Genomic DNA, 25,572 nt, shown 5'->3' on the forward strand with positions numbered 1-25,572 from the left:
CCATCCTTGTGCTCCACGAGCGTAGAATGCAGAGAGCTCTTCGCTTCTCAGTGGCTGCCCTGGTGAGATGCGCTCTCGTTCGTCTGAAGTAGACTGGATGGATTCGGCCGGGATCTCTGATGGTGGGTCTGTACGCGTACGGATAGTATTCGTGGCCCTTGAACGACGCGATGTGGATTGCAATCGACGTCTTCCATTTGACGTAGACGAGCCACGAAGTGGCTCACTCCTGTATGATCTCAGTCAAGTACCGATTGCACGTCTCTCGTCGGCGTAAGCTCGTGGTGACCTACGAGCACTCGGTACCGGACTTTCGGCAATGCGTGCAGGCTTCTTCACCGTTGCCATCGCATCGCAACTTTCGACGCCTGCAGGAAATGCAGGCCGTCCCCATCTTCCTTCTGTAGCCGCCTTCGGACTGCATCTCGTCCTAATGCCCTTCGTAAAGAGTGTTTGATGCACCGGCTTTCTGAACGTGCCTAATAATAAGTCGCAGCTTGCATTCGGCTCGAATTCTGAGGAAAGCGATTTCTTTGGCCCGTGCTGCGATGCGTCGATTCCTGACAGACCGCATCGCAGCACTTATGATATTATATAAAGCCTTGGTAGCAGGCGAGCACTTGATCTGCAAGGAAAGGAACGTGCATTCACATTGTAGCCCAAATCACGTTACAACAACGATATGCATGGCCCCCAAACGAATCTCTCTCGGTCAAATTCTGGCCATCAACTATTATTCCATCAAACCTATGGGGGAAGCTATGCGCTAGGCTTTATTGCCGCCTCCTTTTTTTCAGCTGATGCATCCTTACAAAAGCCAATAGCAGTGTGCAGAGCATCATCGTACTCCCAGCAAATATCCATGGGTATTGAAATTCGGCCTGAGCGCTCCCATCATCGTCACTGCTAAATCTTCGACATGCACCCGCAATAGGATTTCCAACGAGACCACCGAATGCTGCCACCGTGTACCCAACACCCATCCGGACACCATAAGCGGAAGGGTCGGTGGTAAGGTTCGCGATTATTGCAGGCGGAAGTGAGACCATTCCACCAGAAACGAACCCGTAGAAGACAGACATTACAATCAAGCCAGGTAGGTCATGAACGTATCGCATGACATATAACAAAACTGCCGACGAGAAGCAAGCTGGCATCATGATCGTGATGCCACCGAACCTACAATCTATTAGTCACAGGCTAATGCATACTTCGGCGCACCACTAACTTGTCTGCCAACCAATTGGGCACTAGACGTCCAAATAGACTTGCAGCGTTCATGATGCAAAGCAGATAGAACGAGGTGGCACTTGACTGGCCAAGTGCAAGCGCAAAGTCTTCTATGAAGAAGAATGGGACGTAGACTGATAGTATCATGAGTGCAAACGCTGCTGTAGTATTAGCGAGCAGAAAATTGGAATCGCTTCACATACTCACCGGCGACGAAGGTAGTATATTGGATATCGGCAAACACCCGCAGGGAGAGGTTGCGTTCAATCGTCGGGCGTGGTCGCAATCTCATGACCGCACAACAAACCAGTAGGCAGCCCAGCATAAGGAATGCCAGCACTCTTACCGCCCAGCCGAACCCGATACTGCGGAATAAGTGCTGCAATAAAATGGGATAGATGATACCGGCTGTAGTAGTTAGCTTTCATTTCCATAAATATCGATGGCCATTTGATCTTACCCAAACTGCTGCCGGTTGCGGCGATGCCCGTTGCGATCATTCGCCTTTCCTTGAAGTAAAGAGGGATGACTGCCACTGAAGTGAGACCCAAAAGCCCGCTGCCTAAGCCCGTGCAGATTGCCTGTGACAGCAAAACGTGCCAGTACTTAGTGCTCAGTGAGGTCATCATCAAGCCAAAGACCTCCAAGAATGTGCCTGATAGTAGGATGATTCTGAGGTGGCCGGCGTCGAGTAGCCACCCTGCGAAGATTCCGACGATCATGGTGAGAAAGAGCTGAATCGAACCAATCCAAGCGATCGCCGAGGGTGAATATGATGGGAGTAGCGTGTCGATATAATAAGTCTGAAAAACACCGTAGGAGTTCGTAAGTCCCCTAGTTCGTGTCCATATTGTATCAGCCTGATTTCCAATGACAAGTGTACCTGATACGTACCATGTGTTCATGAACAAAATCCACGATCCCACCACTTGAAGCCAGGCCGTCATACCGCTGTCCATGCGAAGTTCGCTCAGCTCCCCTTTGTCATCTGGAGCTTCTGTGGCACCATCTTCAGGCTTGGCTGTCTCTAGTTTCGTTTTTGCGGTCGTTGATGGTGACATTACGATTTCAGAGCGCGAGCGCGTGTCGAAGTCGCTTCTCAGTATTTGAACCAGGGCCGAAATAGTTTGATAGTCTCACAGTTCCGAAAATCTTTCTTTGACAAGCCATTTTATAGTGGTACACAGAAAGGACGACTTCGGATGTGATGGGCTCGGCACCGAGTCCAGCAAAGGCTTCTCTGACAAACACACCTGATAAAAAATCACATGAAGGCCATGTCGGCTGTGGAGGTATACTCTCGGTACCGAGCTCGGTACCGAGCAAGATATCCAAAATGTAGCTGCCCTATATGTAGCACCGATGGAGTACGCAAAGCGTCTCACAGAGCACACGCAAGGATAATCGACTCCATCATCGCCACTACGAAATGCTTGAAGACCATTTGTCGGAGAGTACGATTCAGGCTGCTGTAGTCTTGCGTGTGTGGGCGGTAGGCTGGTACGGCTGGCTGGCTTCCGTGTCGGAGGAGCCTCGGCTTTCCTGCTGTTTGTGTTCGCGCTGCTAGGCAATTCGATGATCAGCGCCGGAGAGAAATCAGAGGAGCGGGTGTAAAGGTGAAGCTCTGCTCTTTTAAGATGAAGTCATGTAGTATAGATCCAGTGATTCAGATATTTACAGACCGCTCGTCTGTGCCCGAGTCTGGTCGCAGCCCTTTACAAGATGATTTAACCGCGACGCCGCCGTTCTATGCGTGTCCAGCCCACGCCTCCAATGCATTGGTCTATGCAGAATGCGCTTGGTGGTGTCCTATACACCAGGAGCTGGATTTTCTTCCTCGAATATCTCCTCTGTTTCCCAACAGCGGTTCCTTCCTCACTCCAGCGATGTGTACGCATCCATCTCCCTTCCGTTCCGCCTTCTCCTTTCTACAGGATCATCCCTAATCTCGACTCCAGGGCCGACTGGCCTTGAGCTTCTGTGTGCTGGGAAAATCTGCGTAGATAGTGTTAGCAATCATTTCATCCCCATGGCATTTCCCCTCCGCAATTTCGCCTGTCTGGTGCCTGGATCCTTCTCGTACACGCGGCGGTTGGCCAAACTCACCCTCGTTCCACCCCATCCTAATCTGAAAGCAGCCTCATGCGCAAAAAGCTCTCCGAATCCAAGCATCAAGCCGTTGATGAACGGTAAGACCAGGTTGATCGCAGCTCCGCGTAATATGCTCAAGAAAGTGGGCGGGCTGTATAATATGAGCGGCGATGATGACGAAGAGGCCTGCTCCTCGGAATCTTGCGAGTTGCTGTGGTTCGCATCGTAGTTCGCGTCGTAGTTCTCGCTGTCCGAAGGAAAGGTGGTTTGCGACTCGGAGAGATCCATGGTTGCGCAATGAGCAAGGCGGGCAGTGAAGGGAGCGTGGAGGCTGTTGGTGTCGGCGGACAGCCACAGAGGAGATGACCTCGGGCGAGCGGAATGCGAAGAGTGAAGTGTATGCTGTCGTAGATAGGCGGCGGCTTGCCTTAAGGTTGGTGGTGCTCGAACGTCTCCACTCGCTGCCCCGGACTGCGCGAGCGAGAGCCGCATCGGCCGCCAAGCCCGAAAGCTCTAGCCCGGAGCTGCTTGATGATGTGACGTCGATCTTTTGGCTGACTTGCCTGAACCACCAACACCACTTTCTCAATCAATTATTCTCCGACTTCTGCAACGCCCACGGCACACACAAATCGAGCTCACCTTTCTACATCACTAAAGCTCTCCGAAAATTATCTCTGGGCTCCACACATTGTCTTAGGATGGACTCGAATCAGCAGGACATGGTCGCGCAGTTCTGCGGCGTCACAGGCGCGAACGCAAGCGCTGCGCAGACTGCCCTCTCATCAGCGAACTGGAATCTCGAAGAAGCAGTCGCACTCTACTTCGCCGCTCAAGAAGGTGGAGACGACGGTGGTGATGGTGAAGATGAGCCCGCCTCTGCGCCTGCCCAGGCCGCATCACAACCCTCGTCTTCGACAGCTGGCCGCAGGGCAGGAGGAGGCAACGGAGGTGGCATCAGGACTTTGAGGGACTTGCAAGCTTCTGCTAGCGCTGGGGACGACGATGACGAGGATCAGAAGAAGAGGGATCTGTTTGCTGGTGGCGAAAAAAGTGGTTTGGCGGTGCAGAACCCTGGTGACAACAACGGCGGCCGTCGCCCCGACCACTTTCAAAACATTCTTTCACAAGCCCGTAACAACGCACCCCGCGCGCCTCTAGGTGACGAGGATGAAGAGGAGGAGGATGATGCTCCCCCGAGGAGGAACAACTTCAGCGGCCGCGCTCAGACTCTTGGGGGCGACGATGCTCCCTCTCGTGTAATTGAAGACCCCGCCGCCAGCCTTGGTGCCGGCCGTCGCCTCCCCGGTGCTTCTCTCCCTCGCATCAGCCGTACTATGCATCTCTGGGCCGACGGTGTCAGCATCGACGACGGTCCTCTCTTCCGCTTCGACGACCCGGCAAACCAGTCGCTCATGGAGCAGATCAACCAGGGCCATGCCCCGCTGAGCATGCTTGACGTGCAGCCCGGGCAGGAAGTCGACCTCAACCTTGACCCTCACAAGGACGAGAACTACGTCCAGCCGAAGCCCAAGTACAAGCCCTTCTCTGGTGCTGGCCAGCGTCTCGGTTCGCCCACCCCCGGTCTCGGCTCGTCATCTTCAAGCGCCGCTGCCGCCCCCGCACCTTCCCAGCAATCCGCGGTTCCTGGCGGCGCTGCCCCTCCCGTCAACCAAGTCGACGAAGGCGCACCCACAGTTACCCTGCAGATCCGCCTCGGCGACGGCACACGCCTGCAGTCTCGATTCAACACTACGCAAACCATCGGTGATGTCTACGATTTTGTCAACCGCGCCTCTTCCGCCAGCAACTCGCGGCCGTGGGCCCTGATGACTACTTTCCCCTCGAAGGAGCTTGAAGACAAAACTGTTGCACTGGGTGACATGAGCGACTTCAAGCGCGGTGGCGTGGTTGTCCAGAAGTGGAAGTGAGCGCTTGAGAAACGAGATCACGGATCGATGTACTACATAGCATTGGCTGGCATGACCTTGGAGCGTGGGAATAATTGCACGAGTATGCACTACGATGATTGAGATAGACGAAAACTCTACCGGCTAGTTTAGAGCAGGCAGATCGCCTTCGAATGGCATTGATTTCTCATTCCCTCGAAGATGCATGGTTCCATATGTATTGTTTCTACCTTCTGCTGTAATACTGTCGGCGAATGAATCATGTGAGATCACTCACATCGTCCATTATTCGTGAGAACGACGTCCTGAAACAGAATGCCAGACAAAAAGCGATGTGTTCAAGCTACTGGAAGGCCTCAATGTCATCACAACCACATGAGATTAACCTTCTCGGGGGGCAAATCTGAGTTCTTGCCCCCAGCTGATGATTGAATCTTCTCAAGCAATCATCGTTGTTCGATGTCTATCTGCACCATACCAGCGTCTGTATATGCATATGGAGAGTGATTGCTAGAGATATTTGCCATATGCAGTCACTGCAGTCATCCTTGCGAATAGTCGCATGTGAAGTGTGAAAGCAAGAGCGGCCAGCATGGACTCTATGCCAGAGACGTTCAGTTCAGGTGTTCTCTAAGCAAATTTTGGATGTTTACAATCCTGTCTACTGGCTAGGCAGTCGAGTGCACAACCCACAATTGCCGCAATGCGACAGCGGGGCCGTGGTTTGTGAGAATGAGAACGTACGTGTGTTATGCAGAGCGGCGTGGATATTCCCCCACTTTCCAGAGACGGTACCTTACCTAATACAGGAGCAGAGTAAAATTGACGCAACTCCTCAATTATTGACGAAAGCTTGGGAAGCCGACACCCGCAGAAGAAAGCCATGCAATCGATCAACGCCGAGATGGATGAAACGTCAGATTGCGCACCGCGGCAACACCTGCGGTTAAGATAGATGCATGTGAGCTCGCTCGCAACACTATCGCTCTGGAGAAAATCCTCGCTCGCAATCGATCTATCAGTATTCTCAGAAGCTCACGATCACGAGGCTCGCAGATCTATGATGCGCGAAAAGCCAGAGAGGCAAACGGCGCGGTACAAAAGTAAAAGTCGACTTTGTTCACAGCAAGCGACCGCTTTCGGAAGCGGCTTGAGGCCTAGATTCTATCGAGCGCACCACGTTGAGAATCTGACTGTGCCTGAGGCTGCACGACGCCTCGAATTTGGTTGGCCTGGATTTCAAGATCGCGACCATACTGTTGATTTCAAGTTTTGCGTCGAGCGAAAACGAGTTTGAAGTTTTTCTCGAACACAAGTCCTTCGCTATCTCTTGTTTCCCGACGACCGCTTCAAGCCTTGCATCGTTCTAATGACGACCTGTTTTGATACATCTTTTGGCCGTTTCGCCGTCTGTTCGTGGCCGCAGTTGAGCTGAGCTCAATAGTGCTTTGCGATACATTGAAGGTCTTTCATGTCGACGACACCTTCTGTGTGACAGTGCACGAATTGCGCAGGCCGCTGGCTGAACTGCTGTTCGAAGATTGCTACCCACCAGTCAGATTGCTTTTATGCTGGATGTAGGAGACGTCGCAAAATTCGATCGCTGTCCTCCTCGTTCCTCAAATCGCACAATAATTGAGCACAGGCTGTGCGATAATTCGATTGTGGAGGAATGTATGTACTTGTCACCGAATGGGATCACTTCGGGCATGACAAGTCATTCGAATCGAGACCGTCACTGCGTTGCCGCTGAGATTCTTTCGCAATGTGTTTGCAAACCGAAGCACGACATTCTCACGCACCGGGAAAAGTACATAATGTCGTCAGACGACTGCTCGATGGCAGAGGTGGTCCCGTTGTCGTCACCCTAAGACGAGAATCCTGCATCCTTTGATCTAATTGTGCTACATTGCGCAACTTAGGTCCAAGGGGTGGATAAGTTTGCGTGAATCTTCTCGTTGAAATACTATTGTATGTGTAACGAACGTTGTTGGAGCCGCGCTTGCCATTCCCATATCTCTCATCATCATGTACAGAGGCGTCCATCGGAATGCACAGTCCAATAGTCGGAACCGACAGCCGTCAAAGCATAGAACAAGTGATGAGGATCGTACTTGTCCTTGATCTGTTCAAGCCTTTCATAGTTATCACCGTAGAAAACGCGTTTCCAATCCGGATCTTGAAAGTCGCCTTCGTTCATGTAAGCATGACCGCCGTCAGGCAGTATCTGCTTCAAACGCGGCATAACGCTTTCAGTCAGCAGGTTTTGTGAGTCCAGCATATCTTGCCAAGGAGCCTTGAACGACCACGGGACTGTGATCGCAGCGGCAATAATAGCGTCGCGCCACCCTGCGTTTACTGAGTTGACGGAGTTGTCGTGAAAGCCTGCGGTAGCGAGAGACGCGTTCAAACCTACGCCAACGACTTGTGCACCCATCTCATTGACGTCTCGAAACGCAGAGATCAAACCGTCTGCGTTGGCGACAGAGACATCTCTTGGAATAAAAGCGCCACCATACAATGTGACTCCCTGTGAGATTCAAAGTGAGCGGTGGAACGATGGAAGTCGCTCAGGAGAGGGGTTGACCCTTCTCGGATAGAATGTACGTTGGAGAGCTTAACAAAGAGGACTTACCACAGGGATCGGAGCAAACATGGCTTCATAAAACTCAACATAGCTGCCGAAATCCTCGAAGTTACTGGTGTATGTGACATTCTTCGCTTCGAGCCCATCGGTGAGCGGGGCCAGAAACTCTCTCAATTGATCTGCGGTAACGTCGGGCCCAGTCAAAGGCGCAATCATAAAGCTCTCGGAAGTGAAGTAGAAAACACTCATGACCCCGGCATCCGCGGAGGCCGGCAGAGAAGAAGTGAAAGTTGAAATCAAGTCGTAGTAGACATCCATGTCCAGACCCTCGCTCGTGAATGTCAGGTTGGCTCCAGAAGTGGGGACGTCAGGGTGTGCCTTGGACGTGAGACTGAGAACGACGCCGTATGTGCCACCTCCTCCACCGGAGAGCGCCCAGTAGAGATCGCTGTTCTCGTGGCGGCTCGCTGTGAGAGTTTCACCTGAAGCCACAACGACTTCGTATTCGAGAGCTTGGTCGGCAGCCATCCCATAGCGAGAGCTGAGAGCTGAGTGGCCTCCACCTTGAGTATAGCCACCGGCGAGGCCTACGGTAGGGCATTCACCGGAAACAATTTGTAGTCCTTCGTCGTATGCAGCGGCGTTTGCTTCGAATCCTTGGACCCCGGCTCCCATTTTGATGGCTTTACCGGTATAGTATTCATCAGACCAATCGAAGAATTCAATGTTCTTCAGATTGTGGGTCCATAGCGACAGAGAGCCAGCGCCTGAGCTCTTTCCAGCGAAATCGTGGCCGGTGTTGTGGATTACCAAACGGACGTTGTGGTCTTCAGCGAACTTGAGACCGGCTGCTACGTCTGAAGAACTAGTGACGTTGATCGTATACTGAGAATACGTTCCGATTACGCATTGCCCCGATCGAGGCTGAAACGGATCACAACTCTGGTTGGCGAAGTATGGCGCCATGATTGACGCTGGATCAGCGTCGCTGTTCTCGAAGTCAGCATCGTTCGTACTTCTGGGAACTACAGACAGGACTCACTGCAACTCGGGCTCTAGCCAACGACTTTGTAGAGAAGAACATTTCTCCGCATCGTATGTTGGCCAGTCCTCGTGAAGGCCATCTTTGGGGGTAGTAGAATCATGGCAGGGCGCAGCGAGCGGGACTGTGGCGATCAATCTTCCGCCCACGGTTTGATTCAAGGAGGTCCAGGTCTGCGTTGATGGCCAGCCAGAATCGCCGGGCATGTACCTGCAGCCAGCGTTGTCGGACGCATTGGACGAAGTCGGTGCTGAAAAGGCTGATGCTGTTGACGCTAGCAGCAAGTAAGCGTGCTTCGCTAACATAGCTGCCAATGATGAATTTCCAAAGGAATCGAAAACAGGTTGAATCAACGCCAGAAAGAACAAAGCACGCGACTTGTGATGTAAAGTACAAACCCCAACAAATTCGTATCATGCAAAAGGCTCGCAGCTAGGACTTTGTTTGTTGGGGCGATGCTCTAGCCAACCCACAGGGCACTTGATCGAAACTCATCTATCTCTAGGTCGAGGGGCGGAGCCTCACCTGCCTCTTGAGGCAACGACTCCGAGTCATCTGTGCACTGAAGGATGCATAGGCGTCTTGTCGCGTGGCGAATGCAGGCACACACTAGATCGCGAGTCATGATGAACTTCTCCTCTCTCGCTTCGAACTATCAGCGAAAGGACGTATACCGTAGCGAAAGCGGGGAGTGGAGCCGGACGATGGCTTGATCCTTCGTGAAGTGACCTCGCAGGCGGGACGCCCCGCTGACGAGTCTTCCGTTTGGGCTGGCTTTTTGACTGGAGCATGCAGCGAAGCGACATCACCCGACTCCAGTGTATTTGATTGGATGTATCGCCAAACTCAACACTGATCGTCGTCCGGTCGTCTGCTGGTTCAAGTGCTGTCATTGTTCGAGTTCTTCGAAACGTCGAGCGCGGAGTGAGGCGGCGGAGTTGCATACAAAAACCTACGCGTTTTAGCCAAGCGAGCAGCCATTGACAGGCATGTCGCAGAGTACCCGCACTTCTTTAGCTCCAGGAAGAGTATAATGTGGAGGAGCTGTGCATTCCGAACCCATGTCGCCATGCCGGGTCGGCACCATAGTTCGATCCTTGGAGCAATGAGGTTCCGCTACCACCACGCTCATCACGATGCCTCCATTAATCCTCCCGGTCTCTGACCAATCTAGGCATACCAGACCCGAGACTCTCGGAATGGAAGTCGAGCACCATGTGAGATGGGCCTTGAAGCCATCCATGATCCTAAGGACAGTTCAATACACCTCTCAAGCAACGGCGACGAGCATTCCCTTCGAGAGCCTTGCGAAGTGGCGGTTGGTCCGGAGCGGACTCTAGAGTTGGCTCCCTCCAAATATAGATAGCGAGGTGTCTGAATCTGTCAAAGGAGTATTGTCCGGGCTGCAGCATCAAGGGTCTATGAATAAATCCCGCTCATTGGCACGCACGCTCTTCAGAATCGCCAGTAATGCTTACGCCGCAATCATCTGCGCTTGGCAACTTGCTTCAAGGGGTCCCGATGGTATCAAGATTGAGACCGCAAGATACTTCTTTTCTTTGCCTCTCATTGTGGTCAATCGCGTCTTGATTGCCCAATGCTTCCTCATGCCTCATCCAAGATTCACCCAAGGTTGGATCTACAACCTCAAAGGAATTCCAGACAGCACTGAAGCTAGCCGGGTCATTGCACTAGCCCTGACGTTTTCGGCACTCGCATGCTTGCTTGTTGCCCTGCGGCTTGGAGTCAGATCGCGAACAAGCGGAGCCATAGGTGTTAGTCGCCCCCTTGTAATGATGCAAGATATTTGGCTGACAGTAACGCAGTATGATGACATCGCCATCACAGTTAGTGCGGTCAGTTTCACCGCATAGGGCACAACATAGTGAAGATGGTCAGCTAATAAAGCATGCAGCTTCTGGGAGTTGGCTACAGTGCGACTTCCGTGTATCGTAAGTGAATTGAGACGGGTGATCGCGAGGACTACGATGCTGACGCTGGCAATGCTCTAGAGACCAGATGGGGACTTGGGCTCAGTAGCAAGGATTTTCCTGAAGCGAATGTCGTACGGTACTCTTTGGTACAATACACTGGTGGTGAGCGATCTCTCTGTGCCATTGAGCTCATTCCAGATATACTGATGATGTTCAGGCCCTCAATACTGCCTGGCAATACTGGGGTTCAAAGTCTCATTGTTGGCTTCATATCTGCGCGTAGCAGGTTTCAATCGTACTTACGCAAGATCCCTCTACATTAGCATTGCCCTCGTCACGATCAGCCAGCTGGTATTCACGGTACTTCACGCAGCGTCATGCTCTCCTATAGCAATGCGTGAGTCCACAAAAGCCATTGAAGAACGACAGTGTTGCTGACAAAATCCATCGCAGAATGGGACAGCAGCATCGAAGGGACTTGTATTGACACACTATCGATGTACTTTGCCCTAGGCGGCATTAGCCTCGCTTGGGATGTCCTGATCATCGTCATGCCCTTTCCCATCTTGAGACGCCTAAATCTCAATAGACGCAGCAAAGTCAGTCTGGCAAGCCCCGATTCACACCGTGCTACTACAAAAGACTAACGACCATCGCAGGTCGCTCTCGTCCTCCTCTACAGCCTCGGATTCTTCGTGACAATCGTACAAGCGATCCGCATCCAAACCATAGCCGACCTCGCCACTTACACCGAGTCTCAAGCTATCATCGAATGGTCGATCGTCGAGATCAACCTTGGCGTCATCATCGCATGCATCCCAACATTCCGTCCGCTGCTCCGCAGCGTAGGCCGCAAAATAGCCTCCTCCAGCAATGGGAAGGGTTCGCTCCACCAGCAGAGTAACAACGCCCACACGAAAGTTAAGACGGCTTCCTATACCCATGATTCCGGCAAGAAGGGTATGTTTGCGTCCGTGCGTGAAACGGCCGACAAAGTCGTGGAGGAAGACGAGATTGAGCTTTGGGATGGTGGGAGGGGCCCGCTTGGCCAACAGAGGAGAGCTTCAGCGCGCGTGAGGGCGGATGCGACGATTGATGATGAATTGTCGTCAGCAAGCAGTCGGCTGGACAATCGGCAGATCACCGTCAGCCATGAAGTGAGCGTTCAGTATGGCGACGAAGCTTCTGTGCAAAAGCAGTGATAAAGTGAAAGTGCCGAAGGGACTGCCTGCCTTTTGTGAGGGGAAAACCAAGGATAATAAGAATGTTTCGTATTCAAAGCAAGGGATCGAGAGAAATAGAAGGCTGTCAAAGCCACAAGCAAAGATTCATCGCTCAACGGGCGTGATGCCCAGCGTCCGCCAGGGCTGTTCCAGTTTGGCCGGGGATCGCTGGAGCTCAAACTCCTGCACCAAGCCATTCCCCTTGCCCTTATCCGCAGGACGCGCATTCCCCAAAAAGTTACCAGCAGCCTCGACCCGGGCGTGATACGTCGGTACCCGGCCGGCCGGAGACGCCAGCGTGCTCCAGCCCCTGCCATCTTCCAGGCCGCCGGAGGTTCCCGCGCTTCTTTTGTTCGTGCTTCCGCAAGCACAACATTCGCGCATGCTTTCCATGTAGACCTTCCGAAAGGGCGCGGTGGTGCCGAAGACCAGGAACATGACGATGCCGGCCGTCGTGCCTGGGATGAATGAGAGGACGCTGCTTATGGTGCTTGCGATCGAGTAGTCGGGATGGCCGCGCGAGGCTATGTTGGCGCAGGCGGAAGCGCGGGTTGAGGCTTCGTTGAAGGTCAGGATCTCGTATGCACTGCGTCGGGATCGGAAAGTCAGTCAAAGATGGTTGGGGACGTGCAGGTGCGAGATGAGGAGGGTCAGAGGCTCACCTTAGGGCTACGAAGAGAACGAAGAAGCGCATCAGGAGCCACTTATCGGTGGAAGGCTTCGGAGCACTCTTTCCGTCCGACGTGTTGAGCGAGATGTCGACGGATTTGGCGTTCGCTATGTTCGAGAAGCTGTGAAGGCCACGGACATATTTGATCAATATGGAGATCACGCAACCACTACCGACTGCCCAGACTATGAGCACTGTGGGCTTTTGTCAGCTGAGAGATGGGAAGAGAAGTGGGATTTGGAACATACTCGGGAATGAGACTACCATGAGGGATGTCGTAGGCTTGTTGTCGAAGATAGGCGCGAAAGGAACAGACACGCAGATGACTGGCAGTAAGAAACTGCAAATTTTAGACGCCAACTGCAATGCATCATGCTTGCGCATCAACTCTAGAGGTTTGCAGTTGTATACACCTCTCACAAGCGCAATAATCCTAGATGACGGCGTCAACAACCAGCTTAATGTCTGCAAAGTCTTCAGCGATTCTTACCAGCAACATGTCAGAAGCCTGTCTAGACAGTCAGTGTTTGCTTGACGTCTATAATGATGAGCCAGAAACTTACGCGGTCACGTTGTGGAGATATGTTTGGATCCAAAACAAGATCAGACTTGGACCCAGTGTCAGGGGTCCAACAACGAGATTTGGAGTCATAAGTCCGTTTCTCGCTTGCTCGTATTCAGAAGTCCTGTCATGTCGCCAATGGAAAATGTACCAAAATTGCTGGCAAATGTTGGCAAGAGACGATAATGTGACAGATATCGCCATGAGACCGACATCTGTGATCAAAGTTAGCGGTGCCCTAAGATAGAGTTAGGTCAGGTGGAGCCGCACAAGACCATCGTTCACTGTGATAGTGTTGCATCAGGACGACAAGAATACACAGACCCAGACACACGATCGACCAGACCAGTACAGGGATGGCGACGACGACGGCTTCCATAGGCATGGCTTCATTCTGAGGAATGCTATAGCTCATCGTCGCAAGTGTTGCGCTTCGCCCAGTCGCGGTAAACGATCGACGCTCCAGCTAGTGTCGGTCAATAGAGAAACATCTCAGTCCGTCATCTGAACGGTCCGAGGGGACTCGTCTGGGGGCAATAGAGCAAACGAGAGTTCGAAAGAATGCGTGATCTGGCCGTCCTGCGGCAGAGATGCATTTCAATAAGCAAAGAGAGTATCTTCGCAAGGGGAAGCAAGCTAAGGGCCGGTGGAGTCATTTGTTTTAAATCCGTCCTGCGCAAGCTCGCTCTCCCGAGCGGCGACATAGTCGCCGAAAGAGCTGATGTAAATGGCTTGACCGTTGTCATTTCATGGATCCGGCAGATGAGTACGGTTTGTGTGTAAGCATCGCAACCCGAAGATTACACTTCTCCGTAAGGAAACTAGTTCCAAATTTGCGTAGAAAACGATGCGTGAACGTTTGTCAAGTGTGTACCTTGGTGTGTGCACTGATCCGCATCGTGATCCACGCTGTTTGGCGATCATGCGGTCGACGCTCCAGTACCACCTCCGGGTGCAACCGGTGGCTCTGCTGCAATGACCAGATTGGTGGGTCGCGCATGTTTCAGGGGAATTGTGGGAATCCTTGACTCCAGACAGACGGCTGACACTCTGTCACGACGGCCAATTCTCGCTGTCAAGGATGCGGCGATGAGACTATCGGATTTAGGCGCAGCCAGTCACTTTCATCGGCTACATTCAGCTATATTCGACTGAGCTGATCAATACCTTGACGGAGCTTAGGAGTTTCTTTTAGATCGTTGTGTCGCTACGTTTCACGCCATGAGCGCCAGCAAACGGTCGTTCTAACGTCGAAACGCTAGCGTGAAGAAGCGGACATCTCAACGTTGGACTGAGCAAGCGAGGCAGGCGTCGTCGTCGTCCTTCGCTATGCGCGAATGGGTGCTGATGTACATCATTTTGCATGACCTCAGTGTGATTGCACACACAGCCTGAGTGTTCTCCAAAGCGAAGTGTCCAGTCATGCTTGTCTATTCCCTTGAAGGGAATCTGAAGTCGGAAGCTGGGAACACATCTGTGTTTCTGCGGAGTCTGTCCCGTGTCCCGACTTTTGTCCGTGGCCAGCCTGTTGGCCTGATCACGACGACGACGCCACAGACGACCACAGTTTTTCCGGGAGTTTGGTCTGACTGGTATACTGCCATTTACTTTGCGTTCTTGGAACAACGAACGTTGTCGTGGGTCTAGACACACGACCCGCTCGCAGGAGAAGAGTGCCTTGTGCGTATTGTCGCTTCATCATGCAGGGATGTTGACTCGCGTGTGGAGATGATCTTGCTGGCAGAAGCTAATCGCCACGCGCTAGGTCAATAAGCACCTTGCGCCTTAGCAACTACTACCATGCCGTCACCCTTTTCATCTCGGCCGGTATGGCCACAACGGCGGCTACGGTACTTTAAGGCTTGGTTGATTCAGGATGAGACGAGTAAGAAGACCGCACGAAGACGAGTTCAAATGATTCACGCTGGCTTCAGCGTTGGAGCAGCGTACTGAGGCATACATAGTACGTCCAAAGCCGCCAGGCTTCGTTTCCGTTACCCCAACCCTAACCCTAAAGAATCAATATGATGGTCAGGGTTATCACAACATCAACCTTTCCGCTGGAGTTCTCCACGAGGCAGTCGTCACATAGAAGTAGAAATTCGATAGTATTTGACTCACTTGAGTTTTGGAAGAGAGTCTCTGCGTGTACAGGCCCATTAGATCGTATTCTGCAGTGAGCGATGAACGAGTGCGCGCATGTCTTCATGCTTCTCGGGATTGACATTCCACTGGTCTTGAGCGCTACGCCTAGACAGTTCGGTCATGAGCTGAGCTCCTTCACCTAGAACCCGTCGGTTATGGCGATGTCATCATTGGTTGTAAAGACATGCACACATACATACTCTCGTTCATCCGAGGCACAAACGGTTCAAGGTTGGTGGCGGCAGCGAGGCGTTCGGCGGCTCTCTCGGCGGGGCGAAGATCCTTTCACGGCGCGGGCAGCTCAAAAGCCGCCTCGGCTCCACCGCGCGCAGCAGCGCCAGCTGCAGCGGGCGTCGTGAGGTTCCCTCCACCTGCTCTCTCCAATTCCCCGTGCTGTACGCGTGCTTTGACGGTTGGCGGAGCAGGCAAAGGCAGCGCCCACGCGAGTAATCCTGACCCCTACTGGAGTATTGGCTCGGCAGCCGTCCGGGAGCGAGCGAGCGAGCGATCGCCTGCCCCAGCCATGGACGACACTCGCGCGCGTCCATCCTCGGCCACCGCCCACGAGGCCAACGGCGAGCCTGCGCCCAAGCGTGCGCGCTCAGACAACGACACCGCGACTGCTGCTACCACCACTGCGAACACTGCTGCCCCTGCGCCTGCGGCCGACGACGGCGCCTCTGCCCAGCAACAAGAACCCCAGGCGACCGCCGGCGCGCAACCCACCGCCGCCACCCGGCTGTACACGTGTGGCAAGTGCTCCAAGAGCTATGCCCGCCTCGATCACTTGAGTCGCCACGTGCGCATGCACACCCAGGAAAAGCCCTACCAATGCCAGGTCTGCTCCAAGGCGTTTGCGCGCGCCGATTTGCTCAAACGCCACACCCTCGGCCACTCGAAGGACGACCCTCAATCCAAGCCGGCCATCATCCAGCATAGTCGAGTCTCCCAAGCCTGCGAAGCATGTGCTGGGTTGCACTTGAAGTGCGAGGAGGAGAAGCCATGCAAGCGTTGCAACAAGAAGGGCATCCAGTGCAACTACTCCGCGACCTTCTCGCCTGGCAGCATGGACCAAGCCCAGCAGCAATCACAGCAAGACATTCAATCACCGCAACAGGCGGTTCAGCAACAACAGCAGCAATTTCAGCAGCAGCAGCAACCATTCGGAAACGGTCTGGCAATTCAGAATTTGCAACAGCACACGCCACCCATGCCTCAGATGCACCAAATGCAGCAGATGCCTCACATGCAGCAGCAAGCACGACCGCAAGCTCATCGAAATGCATCGATTGCCTCCATTCATACACAGGCACCCGCGCATCTACCTGCCATGCAATTCAACGAGATGACCGAACATCAGAACCAGCAGCAGCAACAACACCATCAACAACATCAGCAGCTACCTCCCATGAGCATGGGAGGTGGTATTATGCCGCCACAAACGCCTGACAACACCATGTTTGATTATCTGCGTGACAAGATGATGCCGCCAACCACACAGCACCAGCAACAACAAATGCAATTCTTCGGCGACTACCAAGCAGGACCATGGACGCCCCGGGAGCTTTTCGACTTTGGTGTCGATACTAACATGGAGCTCAACGAATTGGATTTGACTTTCATGGATACTTACAATAACGCAAATCCTTTCGACCTTCGGACGCCTAGCATTGGATTTCCAACCACGGGTTCGGATATAATGCCCAGTTTTACGTCAGCGCCTCTCCCTCCACTGGATACAGGTGCGCTGCCTAAACAGACTGTTTGGCGTTTCCGACCGCTAGCCAAAGATTCAGGCTCCGCTGAACAAACGAACTTGTCATTACCGACGCCTACTAGTCTGGACATTGACCGGAGAGTAAACTGTGAGCCTTTGTCGCAAACATCGCGTGACAAGATCCTGGCAATGATCTTGAGCACATGTAAACCGAACAACATTCCGCGCTCTGTGGCCTGCTTCCCGTCGATTAGTCTGCTGGACAGCCTCTTCCAATTCTCTCTGACTTCACCAGGATCCCACGCCAAGCATTGGATTCATGCCCAAACATTACTGGCTGGTCAGGCTAGGCCCGAAGTTCTGGCTGCAATCATAGCCGCCGGAGCGGTTCTTACTCCCGACACTGCTATTCGTAAAGTAGGCTATGCGATCCAAGAGGCCATTCGTACTGCCGTGCAGGTGCAAGTGGAAGAAGACAACAGTCTGATGCGAGACCTGCAAATCATGCAGGCTTCGCTATTACAACTCAAGATCGGCTTGTGGAGTGGAGACAGCCGCAAGATGGAGCTTGCAGAAGGGTTCCAACAGGTGCTGGTCACCATGGCGAGGAGAGGAGGTCTATTCAGGCGAGGCACTTACGAGCGCATCGTGCCTTACGCCGAAGACACGGGAGAGGTGCTCGCAAAGAAGTGGCGAATGTGGGCTAGGCAAGAATCGCGGAAACGCTTTGCGCTCCACCTCTTCCGTCACGATCTAGAAGCGTCTGCCTCCTTGCTATCAAGCCCGTTAATTTCCTACGCGGAGCTTTACTTACCACTGCCGGAGTCGGAGGCTCTGTGGCACGCAGGATCTGCTGAGCAGTGGAAGGCTACTTACATGAAGAGTTCTGCTCCACGGCACGACCGGCAACCCTCTCTTGTTGACTGCATTCAGGATCTCGACATTCTTGCTACTAAGGATATCTTCGTCGATGGCCGTCAAGCGAGCATGGCAGTGCTCGGTGCTGCTTGGCGCATGATCTGGGAGTATCGCCAGCTGGAGTCCTCAATGAAGGAACGTTCAAGCCAGTGGTGCAATGGCAACCTTCTGATGAGTTCTCGCCACTCCGAGCTCACAAAACTGCTCCAATGCTTCAGGATCTCCAGCGTGGAAGACGCGAAAGTAACGCTCATCCTCGAACTGCTACTCATGCACCTCCACCTCTCCCTCGACGACGTTCACCTCTTCGCCGGCGTCGAAGGCGAGGAAGAAGCGCGCCGCGTCTACCCCTCGCTCGTCCAATGGACAAAAACCGCGACCTCCCGCCAAGCCCTCTGGCACGCCGGCCAAGTGATCCGCTCCGCCCGCAACCTCCGCTCCGGCCTGATCTGCGACTTCGCCGCCATCGCCGTCTACCAGGCCTCGCTCGCCTTCTGGGCCTACGGCATCATCACGCGGGCCTCCGAGCCCAGCCCCCTCAGCAGCCACAACATCACCGCCTGGCTCGACGGGCCCGACGACACCGGCGCCCAGCGCTGGATCATCAACGGCAAGGGCAACGCCGCCATCCGCAGCCTGCCGCTGCCCGACGGCGCCAGCTCCGCCGGCGACGCACCCGCTCTCGTCAGCAACCCGGACGAGGTCGTCATCGCCGTCGTCGCGGCTATGCGGCGCAACCACGCCGAAGCGCGCAGCCCGCCGCTCGTCGACAACCTGATCAACATGATGGAAGGGCTGCGCAAGGCTTCGCGGACGTGAGAGGGCGCTGGCAGCGGAAGCCCTGCAGGGCTGTTCACGATGGAGCTAGCGCTTGCTGGGTAATTGACAGCGAGCCGATCGTTGGCCCGACCGAGCAGCTTCGCGGGTTTCCGCTTCCGGCGACCAGCGACGTAATCACCGTGCGATTTCAGTCGGCGTATCCTTGCTCACGAGGAAAGCGATGTCGGCGCGGCAAGCCGGATTACATGGAAAGCAAGAGCTGCCTATTAGTCTCCGCGAGGAATCGCGAGCATGGGAAAACGAGCTTCCACGCTCTCCGCGCAAGCACTTCGTCGCCAGTCTTTTAGTGTCCCAAATGAGGGAGACTGGTTTTCCGCAGAAGACGAGCAGACACGGCTTTGCGCTTTTCCGAACAAACCACGGCGGTCAGACGTCGTACTGGCTAGTCCTGCTTGAGCATTGTAGTGATTGGGTTTGGGGAACATTGATCTTTGAGGACCCGAGTGGGTGGATGGCGTAATTGCATTTCAATGATATCCCAGTCTCGTTTCTCTATTGTATGCAATTTTAACATCAATTCGCTCGCGTCGTCTCAAGTCGTGCCGTTGTCGGTTGTGATTTCGCTCTCAATCCCATATGCCTACGATTCTCTTGAAGTCATAGCACGGAGCTCGTGATATCGTACAAACAATTATTTGTAATAGTTGAATTGATTCTTTTTTTTTCTCTACTTTAGAGTTTTGGCAGCGACTCGCGTCGTAGTTCTTCTACAGATGAAACATTAATCCGAACGCCCAAAAGCGCAAAAAACGCTTAATCGGTAGAGAGACAGCCTCCTCCGTCGGGACGTCGTCCCGCTAGGTTATCTACACCGCGAGGACGCCGCACGCGCGCGCGCGCGCACGTGGAAATAACAGCAAGAAAAAGCGTAAATCGTAAAAGCCACAAAGGATACAGCCAGTTTTCCCATTCCTTGCCTCGCAGACGACCCGCCGTTCTAGTCGAGATCGTGAGACTGTCAATTGACTAAGGAGCCTGCGCCTGCGCCGGAGCCGCATCCCGCCCCTGCAACCGCGCGGAGGAGGGACGCCGCGACATGCTCTGCAGCACCTGCGCGGCCTCCTGCTCGTTGACGTCGTAGCCGGCTCCGGCGCCTGAGCTGGACGGATACGAGTGGATTGTCTGCCTGGCGAGGCCGCCGAAGAGCTCGGAGATGGACGGCACGCGCAGGCCCGGGCCCTGAGTCTCGACGCGGTCGATGAACTTGGAGCAGGACATCAGGCGCGTCGAGCCGGACGGCGGCGGCGGCGGGGCCATGGAGTCGTTGCGCTGCTCGCTGCCGCCCGTGGGCAGCGGGCTGAACTCTGTCTTGGCCGCGAGGGCTCTGCACGCTTCGGCGCGGGCGGGGTCGCGGATGCAGGCGTCGCAGCCGCCGGGGGCGATGGCGACGGGCTCGGCTTTCTTGCTTTGCAGGCAGCTGCAGTTGCTCTCGTCGGTACAGAAGCCGCAGCCGTCGTTGTCGTCGCGGTCGATATCCATGCCGGAGCCGAGCCACTGGGCGTTGTTGTCTTCGTTGGGCTTGGGCTGGTTGCGATCGGCGTTGCGGGAGGTCCAGAAGTTGGTCATGTCGGTCTCGGGCCAGCCTTCGTCTGGTGGCGTCATTATGCTGGGGTTGTCAGATTGGGTGTAACTGCTGGCAGGCCCACGCCAATTGGTAGCTATCGAAGGAAGAGCGGCGCTCGTGGTGGTGGTTTGCAGGACTGGATTGGGGAAGCCAGCTTCCTTGAAGCGCTTGAGCGAGTCGACGGAGTGAAGTTTATTTTCAGCGTCTTCAGCACGCTTGACAGCAGCATCCAGATCCTTTTCAAGATCGCTGACCTTACGCTTGAGGCTGTTGTACTCCTGGCGTTGATTCTCGAGCTGGTTTTCGTGCTTCCGGGTCATAGCTTCCATCTCTCGGCGGAGGCGGTCGTTGTCGACGGTGAGCTCGGAGACCCTCTGTGCACGCTTGTCCCGGAAGTTCCTTTGGGCCATACGATTCTGTACTCTGCGCCTGTCGACGGCATCTTCCTGGGGCAGCGGCTTGCGGCCTGGCTTGGGCCTCGCCGGGACGATGACCTGACTGCTGAGCGGACCCATTGCGGGCGCGAGCGATGCGGGCTGGGGAGGCAGCGGCTGCTGCTGGCTCAGAGGAGGGAGGGCCACCTTGTTGTTCGGCGGCGAGGTGTACTGTGCAGCATTGTCCTCAGACGACCTGTGGCCGTAGTCCGGCTGTCCGGGGCCGGTGTTGCCGTACTGGAGCGGCTGGCGACCGTCGTGCTCGATGGACGGGCGCACGCTGTCCCTGGCGGTGAGGTGCGGGACTGCAGGCTTGATGTCAGCGGGAGAGGCTGGTGAGATGGTGAGAGTGGCCGTGGCCATGGTGCATCAGTAGGCCGCGGGCTGGATGGGAGAGGAGTAGATGTTGCACGCGAGATGATCAGATTAGATTCGTGCGTGGACATCAGTGGGTGGGAAGATGCCTGCGCTGCACGAGCCCTGCGTGACGCCTCGGCCGATGTCGGGTGTGCAGAGGCTTGCGCCTTGGCACCCGAGGGGAGTGGAGTGGGGTCGGACGAGCGCAGCAGGATGGAGGGCCTGTGCGTCGAGGATTTTGTTGACGAACGCGGTCAAGTCTCGAGAGGTGGACGATGAACATCATGTGACTTACACAGCGCTTGATCGTACTGCCGCAGGACTCCTGTCGTGAATCGACGCGGCTGCGGCGCCGACATGGGCGACGTCGCCTCGAAGTCGCATTGCTGCATATCGAATGCCTGATTGGCGTCGCCTGGACAGCCACCATGTCAGCCATCCTCTACCTTTCGCGCGCTCCGGAGAGGCACTTACCTGTCGGTCCAATATCATAAGCCATGGCGAACGGGTTCTGGAAGGCCTGCGCCATGCCGCCCCATGTGCCATTCAGAGCGGTCATACTGTGTGCAGCAGCGATGTCTGCGGTCTGATTGAACGCCATTTCTGCTCTCATCCAATCTTCCTGCCAATTATCGTAACCCATACCTTCGCCGGCGTTCGGAGCCTGCATCTGGTGATCCATTGGCATTGGTACGTTCGCTGGTTCTTGTCTCTCAGGCGAGGGCCGTGGCAGAAGGGGCGCCATCGTTCTGTACTGTCGGTCGGTAGTGTGCGTTCTGCCCTCTGGGCCACCAGGGATAGCAGCGACACCAGGCTAAATATGTCAAGGATGCGATGTGTGTGATAGCTCCCCTCCTCAACACGGTGCGGCGATGAATGCTAAGATCTCTCATCCTATGGTACTTGCCCACACTTGCATTGAAAGCTAATTGCGGGCAGTCACTGACTTCACCTCGCCAGGGAAAGGCCGACCTCGACTTACCGACAGCGCGGTTGGCTTTCGAATGCGATCAACCACAGCAAGCACAGTCCGCATGACTACACAGTCGCTGCTCGCAGCTCGTTGGGCCTGCTCGAAAAGATCCACAATGCGGCATTAATCCCCACCTGTGATCTCGATTCCAATGCTCGTCAGTCGACATGAAACCTCAATTTCCGATGGAAGAGCAATGTGCCATGTTGGAAGTCTCCAGCTTCCACGTTGATGCTCAGCCTCATGCTGAGTTATATCCAGCTCGGTCGTCATTGCCGGCGTGGTAGCCATCAAATAAATTCTCTTTCATCAAAGAAATCAAAGAGACTGTATCACGAGCTTCAAAAAGACGATTTGATCGCATACGGATGCTTCCATCTTCCATACAAGCATTATGCCGCTACTAGCGCCTTTTCAAAGGCGACGCTGCTACCCCTCCACAACGAGATGCAGTCGTTCCCAGCCCAGCCGGCATCCGTCGCTTTACAACGGTTGAAAAGACCTCAGAGTGGCCATTGCGACGACCAGGTAGCATGTGAACATCTTATGCAAAGCGCCAAGACGACGAGTGTGACTTTCGTGCCGCGCCATACCACTGATATCTCACACAAAAAGTCCAAGCTTCACACCTTCGCATAAAAAAATTCTCGTCTCAATCCAGATGGTCTCCTGATAACCCCAGTGTACTATTCGGAACAGGGCGAGATGTACCAAGGGACTCGTGCAAGATGGCCCGAACAATGCATCCTAATTAAGCATGTAGTAATCTAGATCGCCATTTCTGCCAACATGCACAGACAACTACACATACTCCAACTCCCAAGAGCCCCACCTACGCGATCCTTGCATCCTTCTCCGCCAAAATGCCCGCATCCTCCCCCTCCCCGTACATCAGATACTGCGCGCCGAGGTAGAAGTCGCAGCAAGCCTGGAACAGGCCGCACAGCTTGAAGGCCCAGGGCACGCCGCCCTCGCTGAGGAAGAAGTACGTCATCTTGAAGACGTCGCCCACGACCCAGTTGACCAGCACGCTGACCCGGAAGCCCTTGCAGCTGCGGCTGCGCGCGTTCTCCAGGATCTGCGGCAGCGGCAGCACGGCTTCCACGCCCAGCGCGATGTAGCCCTGCACGGCTGTGTAGGAGGCGCTGCTGGAGCCGAGGAGGAACTGGAGCACGGCGAGCGCGGCCGTGAAGTACGCCAGGAAGTGCCAGTAGGGGCGGCGCGAGCGCCATTGCCAGAAGTCGTAGGGTCTGCTGGCGCTGCTGGAGCCTGAACCCTCGGAGAAGGGCTTGCTCATGCTTTGCTGCGGAGATGGGCGGTGCAGTAGGGCGACGTGCAGGAGGAGCAGTTGGACGAAGACCATGATGCCGGCTTGGATTAGAAGGGGCGTGTCGAAGCGAGCGCCGAACCAGTAGAAGAGCCTATCATTGAAGATTAGCGACATCGGAATCATATGTTTAATTCGTAACGTAGTAAGAATGCCTACTTGAGAATGCTAGACACGAGCATAATGAGCGGGATGTCGAGGGAAAATCCCGCGCTCGAGCGCTTCTTGCTAATCGACCATATCTGATCTGCGTACGACGTGATCGGAGAAGTGACGATGAAGACGGGTGCCACATGCGTGACAGCCCACTTGACGAAGGTCATCGCCCTGTATCGATGCGAATGTCAGCATATTGCCGTAATGGGGCGTCAGGAAGACGTGCGCTTCAGGATCCCACGAGAAGTCGCGCCACGCAGGTAGGCGTTCGAGGTACGAGCTCTTGTCTGTCGCCATGGCCCTATACACGACAAGCCTTGTAGCTACCGTGTGGGTGGAAACAGATAGGATGGAATTACCTAAAAAATCTGGGCGTTGGAAGCAGGGGTTCGTTTCGCGCTGCGACGGACGGAAGCCCGCGGAGGAGTTGGCGACGGATGAGATTTGAAGCTTATTATTCGTCACCGCAGCATGCTCGAATTTGTTGATTCTTTGTCTAGGCGAGGAAGACAGGACCAGCAAAAGTTGGTGTCAGGATGGCGAGACGATGCAAAGCACAAGATCTAGACACGCGTTGCCGACGGGCTGGATTCTCAGGAGAAAGCCGGCAGAATCAAATCCCTGTCGTGGCGCGGTGAGACAGGAGATCTTCACAGCTAAAGACGGCGGGCCGTTGCATTCGTCTCTCGCTTGTGGCGTAGGGCTTATCTGCACGATGGTGTTATAGCGACTACATGTCATTAAGAGATAATGCATATCATCGACTGACTCAAATCTGTCCTTTGCGTCTTTGTGTATTTTGAAACAGACGATTCGCCCCTTCACTGAAATCAGGCCAAAGAATCTGGACCTCAATAGAGATAAAAGCCTTTCTCCCAACCCTCCACAATCGCAACATCCACAGCCTCGCAAAAGGACCTGAAATTGAACCCACAGAACACCACCAAGGATCCTCCTCAACATGGCAACTACCCCAGAAGGCCGCAGCGCCTTCTTCTACGGCACCCTCATGGCCCCACAAGTCCTCCACCGCGTCTGTCACGGCTCAACCGCCCCGGACAACCCAATCTACGCGACGCACAACCTCAAAACCTACCCGGCAATCCTCCCCGCCCATCGCCGCCACCGCGTCCGCCACGCCGATTACCCGGCCATCATCCCGCACGCCGACAGCTCCGTGCGGGGCACTGTCGTCACGGGCCTCACGGACTCGGACATCTGGCGCTTGGACATCTTCGAGGGCTCGGAATACGAGCGGGGCAAGGTGAAGTGCAAGCTGCTGAAGGAGGTTGGGGACGAGAAGGGGGAGGGGAACGTGGAGGGCGAGGAGGTCGAGGCGGAGACGTATTTGTGGATTGCGGGGGAGAGCAGGCTGGAGGCGAGCGAGTGGGATTTTGGCGAGTTTCAGAGGGAGAAGATGAGGTTTTGGGTTGGGGCTGGAGGAGAGGGGGAGTATGCTGGTGAGTGTTGACGGTATTGGGGATGTCGGTTCTGTGTTTGAAAATGTGGTTGTACTGACTGTTGTTGTGTTACAGATGTGGACGAAGCTGTGGCAGAAGCAAAGCAGGATGGGACGGGTGGCAGGGGCGCAAATGGATTCATCTCGAGCGCGCTCGCTCAAGAGCACAAGAAAGACGAGGTCGTGAGAAATGCAGTGTAAATGATTGGGAAGGTTGAAAGGGAGATGAGATAGACGCTAGACATTGAGCAAGGAACTGAAGTAGGTCATTGTTAACGTATGCTCGTTTTCTCATTATGTACGTGCTCGCTCTAATGATGCTCATGTGTGAGTGCTTCCCAGGTATAATAGGATTTAACCGAATTAGTGCCATGACAGAGTCTTGCCAACCATTGTCGTGCGTCGATTATCTAGAGGCTTCCCCCGCCGGCGG

General features: G+C 54.5%; 10 protein-coding genes across 10 annotated transcripts; 4 read left to right on the forward strand and 6 right to left on the reverse strand.

Annotated features, from left to right (window-relative positions):
• Window positions 1-773: 773 nt before the first annotated feature.
• On the reverse strand, window positions 774-2,471 carry WHR41_01509 (uncharacterized protein; the record flags this gene model as incomplete). The annotated part of the gene is made up of 5 exons (XM_069370115.1): window positions 2,125-2,471; window positions 1,691-2,064; window positions 1,438-1,638; window positions 1,229-1,388; window positions 774-1,179 (listed from the first exon to the last, which is right to left on the reverse strand). Exons 1-5 carry the CDS (start codon window positions 2,289-2,291, stop codon window positions 774-776), a joined length of 1,308 nt encoding a protein of 435 aa, XP_069232724.1. The 5' UTR covers window positions 2,292-2,471.
• A 368-nt stretch (window positions 2,472-2,839) lies between these two features.
• On the reverse strand, window positions 2,840-3,757 carry WHR41_01510 (uncharacterized protein). Its single transcript, XM_069370116.1, has 2 exons — window positions 3,337-3,757; window positions 2,840-3,225 (listed from the first exon to the last, which is right to left on the reverse strand). Exons 1-2 carry the CDS (start codon window positions 3,607-3,609, stop codon window positions 3,106-3,108), a joined length of 393 nt encoding a protein of 130 aa, XP_069232940.1. The 5' UTR covers window positions 3,610-3,757; the 3' UTR covers window positions 2,840-3,105.
• A 265-nt stretch (window positions 3,758-4,022) lies between these two features.
• WHR41_01511 (uncharacterized protein) lies at window positions 4,023-5,252 on the forward strand (the record flags this gene model as incomplete). The annotated part of the gene is made up of 1 exon (XM_069370117.1): window positions 4,023-5,252. One exon carries the CDS (start codon window positions 4,023-4,025, stop codon window positions 5,250-5,252), a length of 1,230 nt encoding a protein of 409 aa, XP_069232939.1.
• A 1,919-nt stretch (window positions 5,253-7,171) lies between these two features.
• WHR41_01512 (uncharacterized protein) lies at window positions 7,172-9,260 on the reverse strand. The gene is made up of 3 exons (XM_069370118.1): window positions 8,861-9,260; window positions 7,867-8,806; window positions 7,172-7,761 (listed from the first exon to the last, which is right to left on the reverse strand). The coding sequence occupies exons 1-3, from the start codon at window positions 9,163-9,165 to the stop codon at window positions 7,258-7,260; spliced, it is 1,749 nt and encodes a 582-aa protein (XP_069232938.1). The 5' UTR covers window positions 9,166-9,260; the 3' UTR covers window positions 7,172-7,257.
• A 1,207-nt stretch (window positions 9,261-10,467) lies between these two features.
• On the forward strand, window positions 10,468-11,996 carry WHR41_01513 (uncharacterized protein; the record flags this gene model as incomplete). Its single annotated transcript, XM_069370119.1, has 7 exons — window positions 10,468-10,635; window positions 10,687-10,716; window positions 10,776-10,812; window positions 10,873-10,956; window positions 11,012-11,191; window positions 11,248-11,393; window positions 11,454-11,996. The coding sequence occupies 7 exons, from the start codon at window positions 10,468-10,470 to the stop codon at window positions 11,994-11,996; spliced, it is 1,188 nt and encodes a 395-aa protein (XP_069232937.1).
• A 126-nt stretch (window positions 11,997-12,122) lies between these two features.
• On the reverse strand, window positions 12,123-13,664 carry WHR41_01514 (uncharacterized protein; the record flags this gene model as incomplete). Its single annotated transcript, XM_069370120.1, has 6 exons — window positions 12,123-12,603; window positions 12,680-12,881; window positions 12,936-13,120; window positions 13,178-13,195; window positions 13,251-13,464; window positions 13,520-13,664. The coding sequence occupies 6 exons, from the start codon at window positions 13,662-13,664 to the stop codon at window positions 12,123-12,125; spliced, it is 1,245 nt and encodes a 414-aa protein (XP_069232936.1).
• Window positions 13,665-15,917: 2,253 nt separating this feature from the next.
• WHR41_01515 (uncharacterized protein) lies at window positions 15,918-18,848 on the forward strand (the record flags this gene model as incomplete). The annotated part of the gene is made up of 1 exon (XM_069370121.1): window positions 15,918-18,848. The coding sequence occupies one exon, from the start codon at window positions 15,918-15,920 to the stop codon at window positions 18,846-18,848; it is 2,931 nt and encodes a 976-aa protein (XP_069232935.1).
• A 987-nt stretch (window positions 18,849-19,835) lies between these two features.
• WHR41_01516 (uncharacterized protein) lies at window positions 19,836-21,230 on the reverse strand (the record flags this gene model as incomplete). Its single annotated transcript, XM_069370122.1, has 1 exon — window positions 19,836-21,230. The coding sequence occupies one exon, from the start codon at window positions 21,228-21,230 to the stop codon at window positions 19,836-19,838; it is 1,395 nt and encodes a 464-aa protein (XP_069232934.1).
• Window positions 21,231-22,885: 1,655 nt separating this feature from the next.
• WHR41_01517 (uncharacterized protein) lies at window positions 22,886-24,173 on the reverse strand. The gene is made up of 3 exons (XM_069370123.1): window positions 24,040-24,173; window positions 23,684-23,851; window positions 22,886-23,618 (listed from the first exon to the last, which is right to left on the reverse strand). Exons 2-3 carry the CDS (start codon window positions 23,845-23,847, stop codon window positions 23,030-23,032), a joined length of 753 nt encoding a protein of 250 aa, XP_069232933.1. The 5' UTR covers window positions 23,848-23,851; window positions 24,040-24,173; the 3' UTR covers window positions 22,886-23,029.
• Window positions 24,174-24,641: 468 nt separating this feature from the next.
• On the forward strand, window positions 24,642-25,340 carry WHR41_01518 (uncharacterized protein; the record flags this gene model as incomplete). The annotated part of the gene is made up of 2 exons (XM_069370124.1): window positions 24,642-25,140; window positions 25,216-25,340. 2 exons carry the CDS (start codon window positions 24,642-24,644, stop codon window positions 25,338-25,340), a joined length of 624 nt encoding a protein of 207 aa, XP_069232942.1.
• Between the last annotated feature and the right edge of the window lie 232 nt (window positions 25,341-25,572).

The sequence above is a fragment of the Cladosporium halotolerans genome (genome assembly GCF_011745625.1).
Source record: "Cladosporium halotolerans strain TM138-S3 chromosome Unknown Sca4, whole genome shotgun sequence".
Lineage (NCBI taxonomy): Eukaryota > Fungi > Ascomycota > Dothideomycetes > Cladosporiales > Cladosporiaceae > Cladosporium > Cladosporium halotolerans.

Coding starts and splice junctions, on each gene's coding strand:
- WHR41_01512 (XM_069370118.1), bottom strand. CDS start 9,165: ATGTTAGCGAAGCACGCTTACTTGCTGCTAGCGTCAACAGCATCAGCC. Junction 8,807..8,860: donor TGGCTAGAGCCCGAGTTGCA/GTGAGTCCTGTC, acceptor CTTCGAGAACAG/CGACGCTGATCCAGCGTCAA. Junction 7,762..7,866: donor TGTTTGCTCCGATCCCTGTG/GTAAGTCCTCTT, acceptor TGAATCTCACAG/GGAGTCACATTGTATGGTGG.
- WHR41_01510 (XM_069370116.1), bottom strand. CDS start 3,609: ATGGATCTCTCCGAGTCGCAAACCACCTTTCCTTCGGACAGCGAGAAC. Junction 3,226..3,336: donor TAGGATGGGGTGGAACGAGG/GTGAGTTTGGCC, acceptor CTATCTACGCAG/ATTTTCCCAGCACACAGAAG.
- WHR41_01517 (XM_069370123.1), bottom strand. CDS start 23,847: ATGACCTTCGTCAAGTGGGCTGTCACGCATGTGGCACCCGTCTTCATC. Junction 23,619..23,683: donor CTCGTGTCTAGCATTCTCAA/GTAGGCATTCTT, acceptor CTTCAATGATAG/GCTCTTCTACTGGTTCGGCG.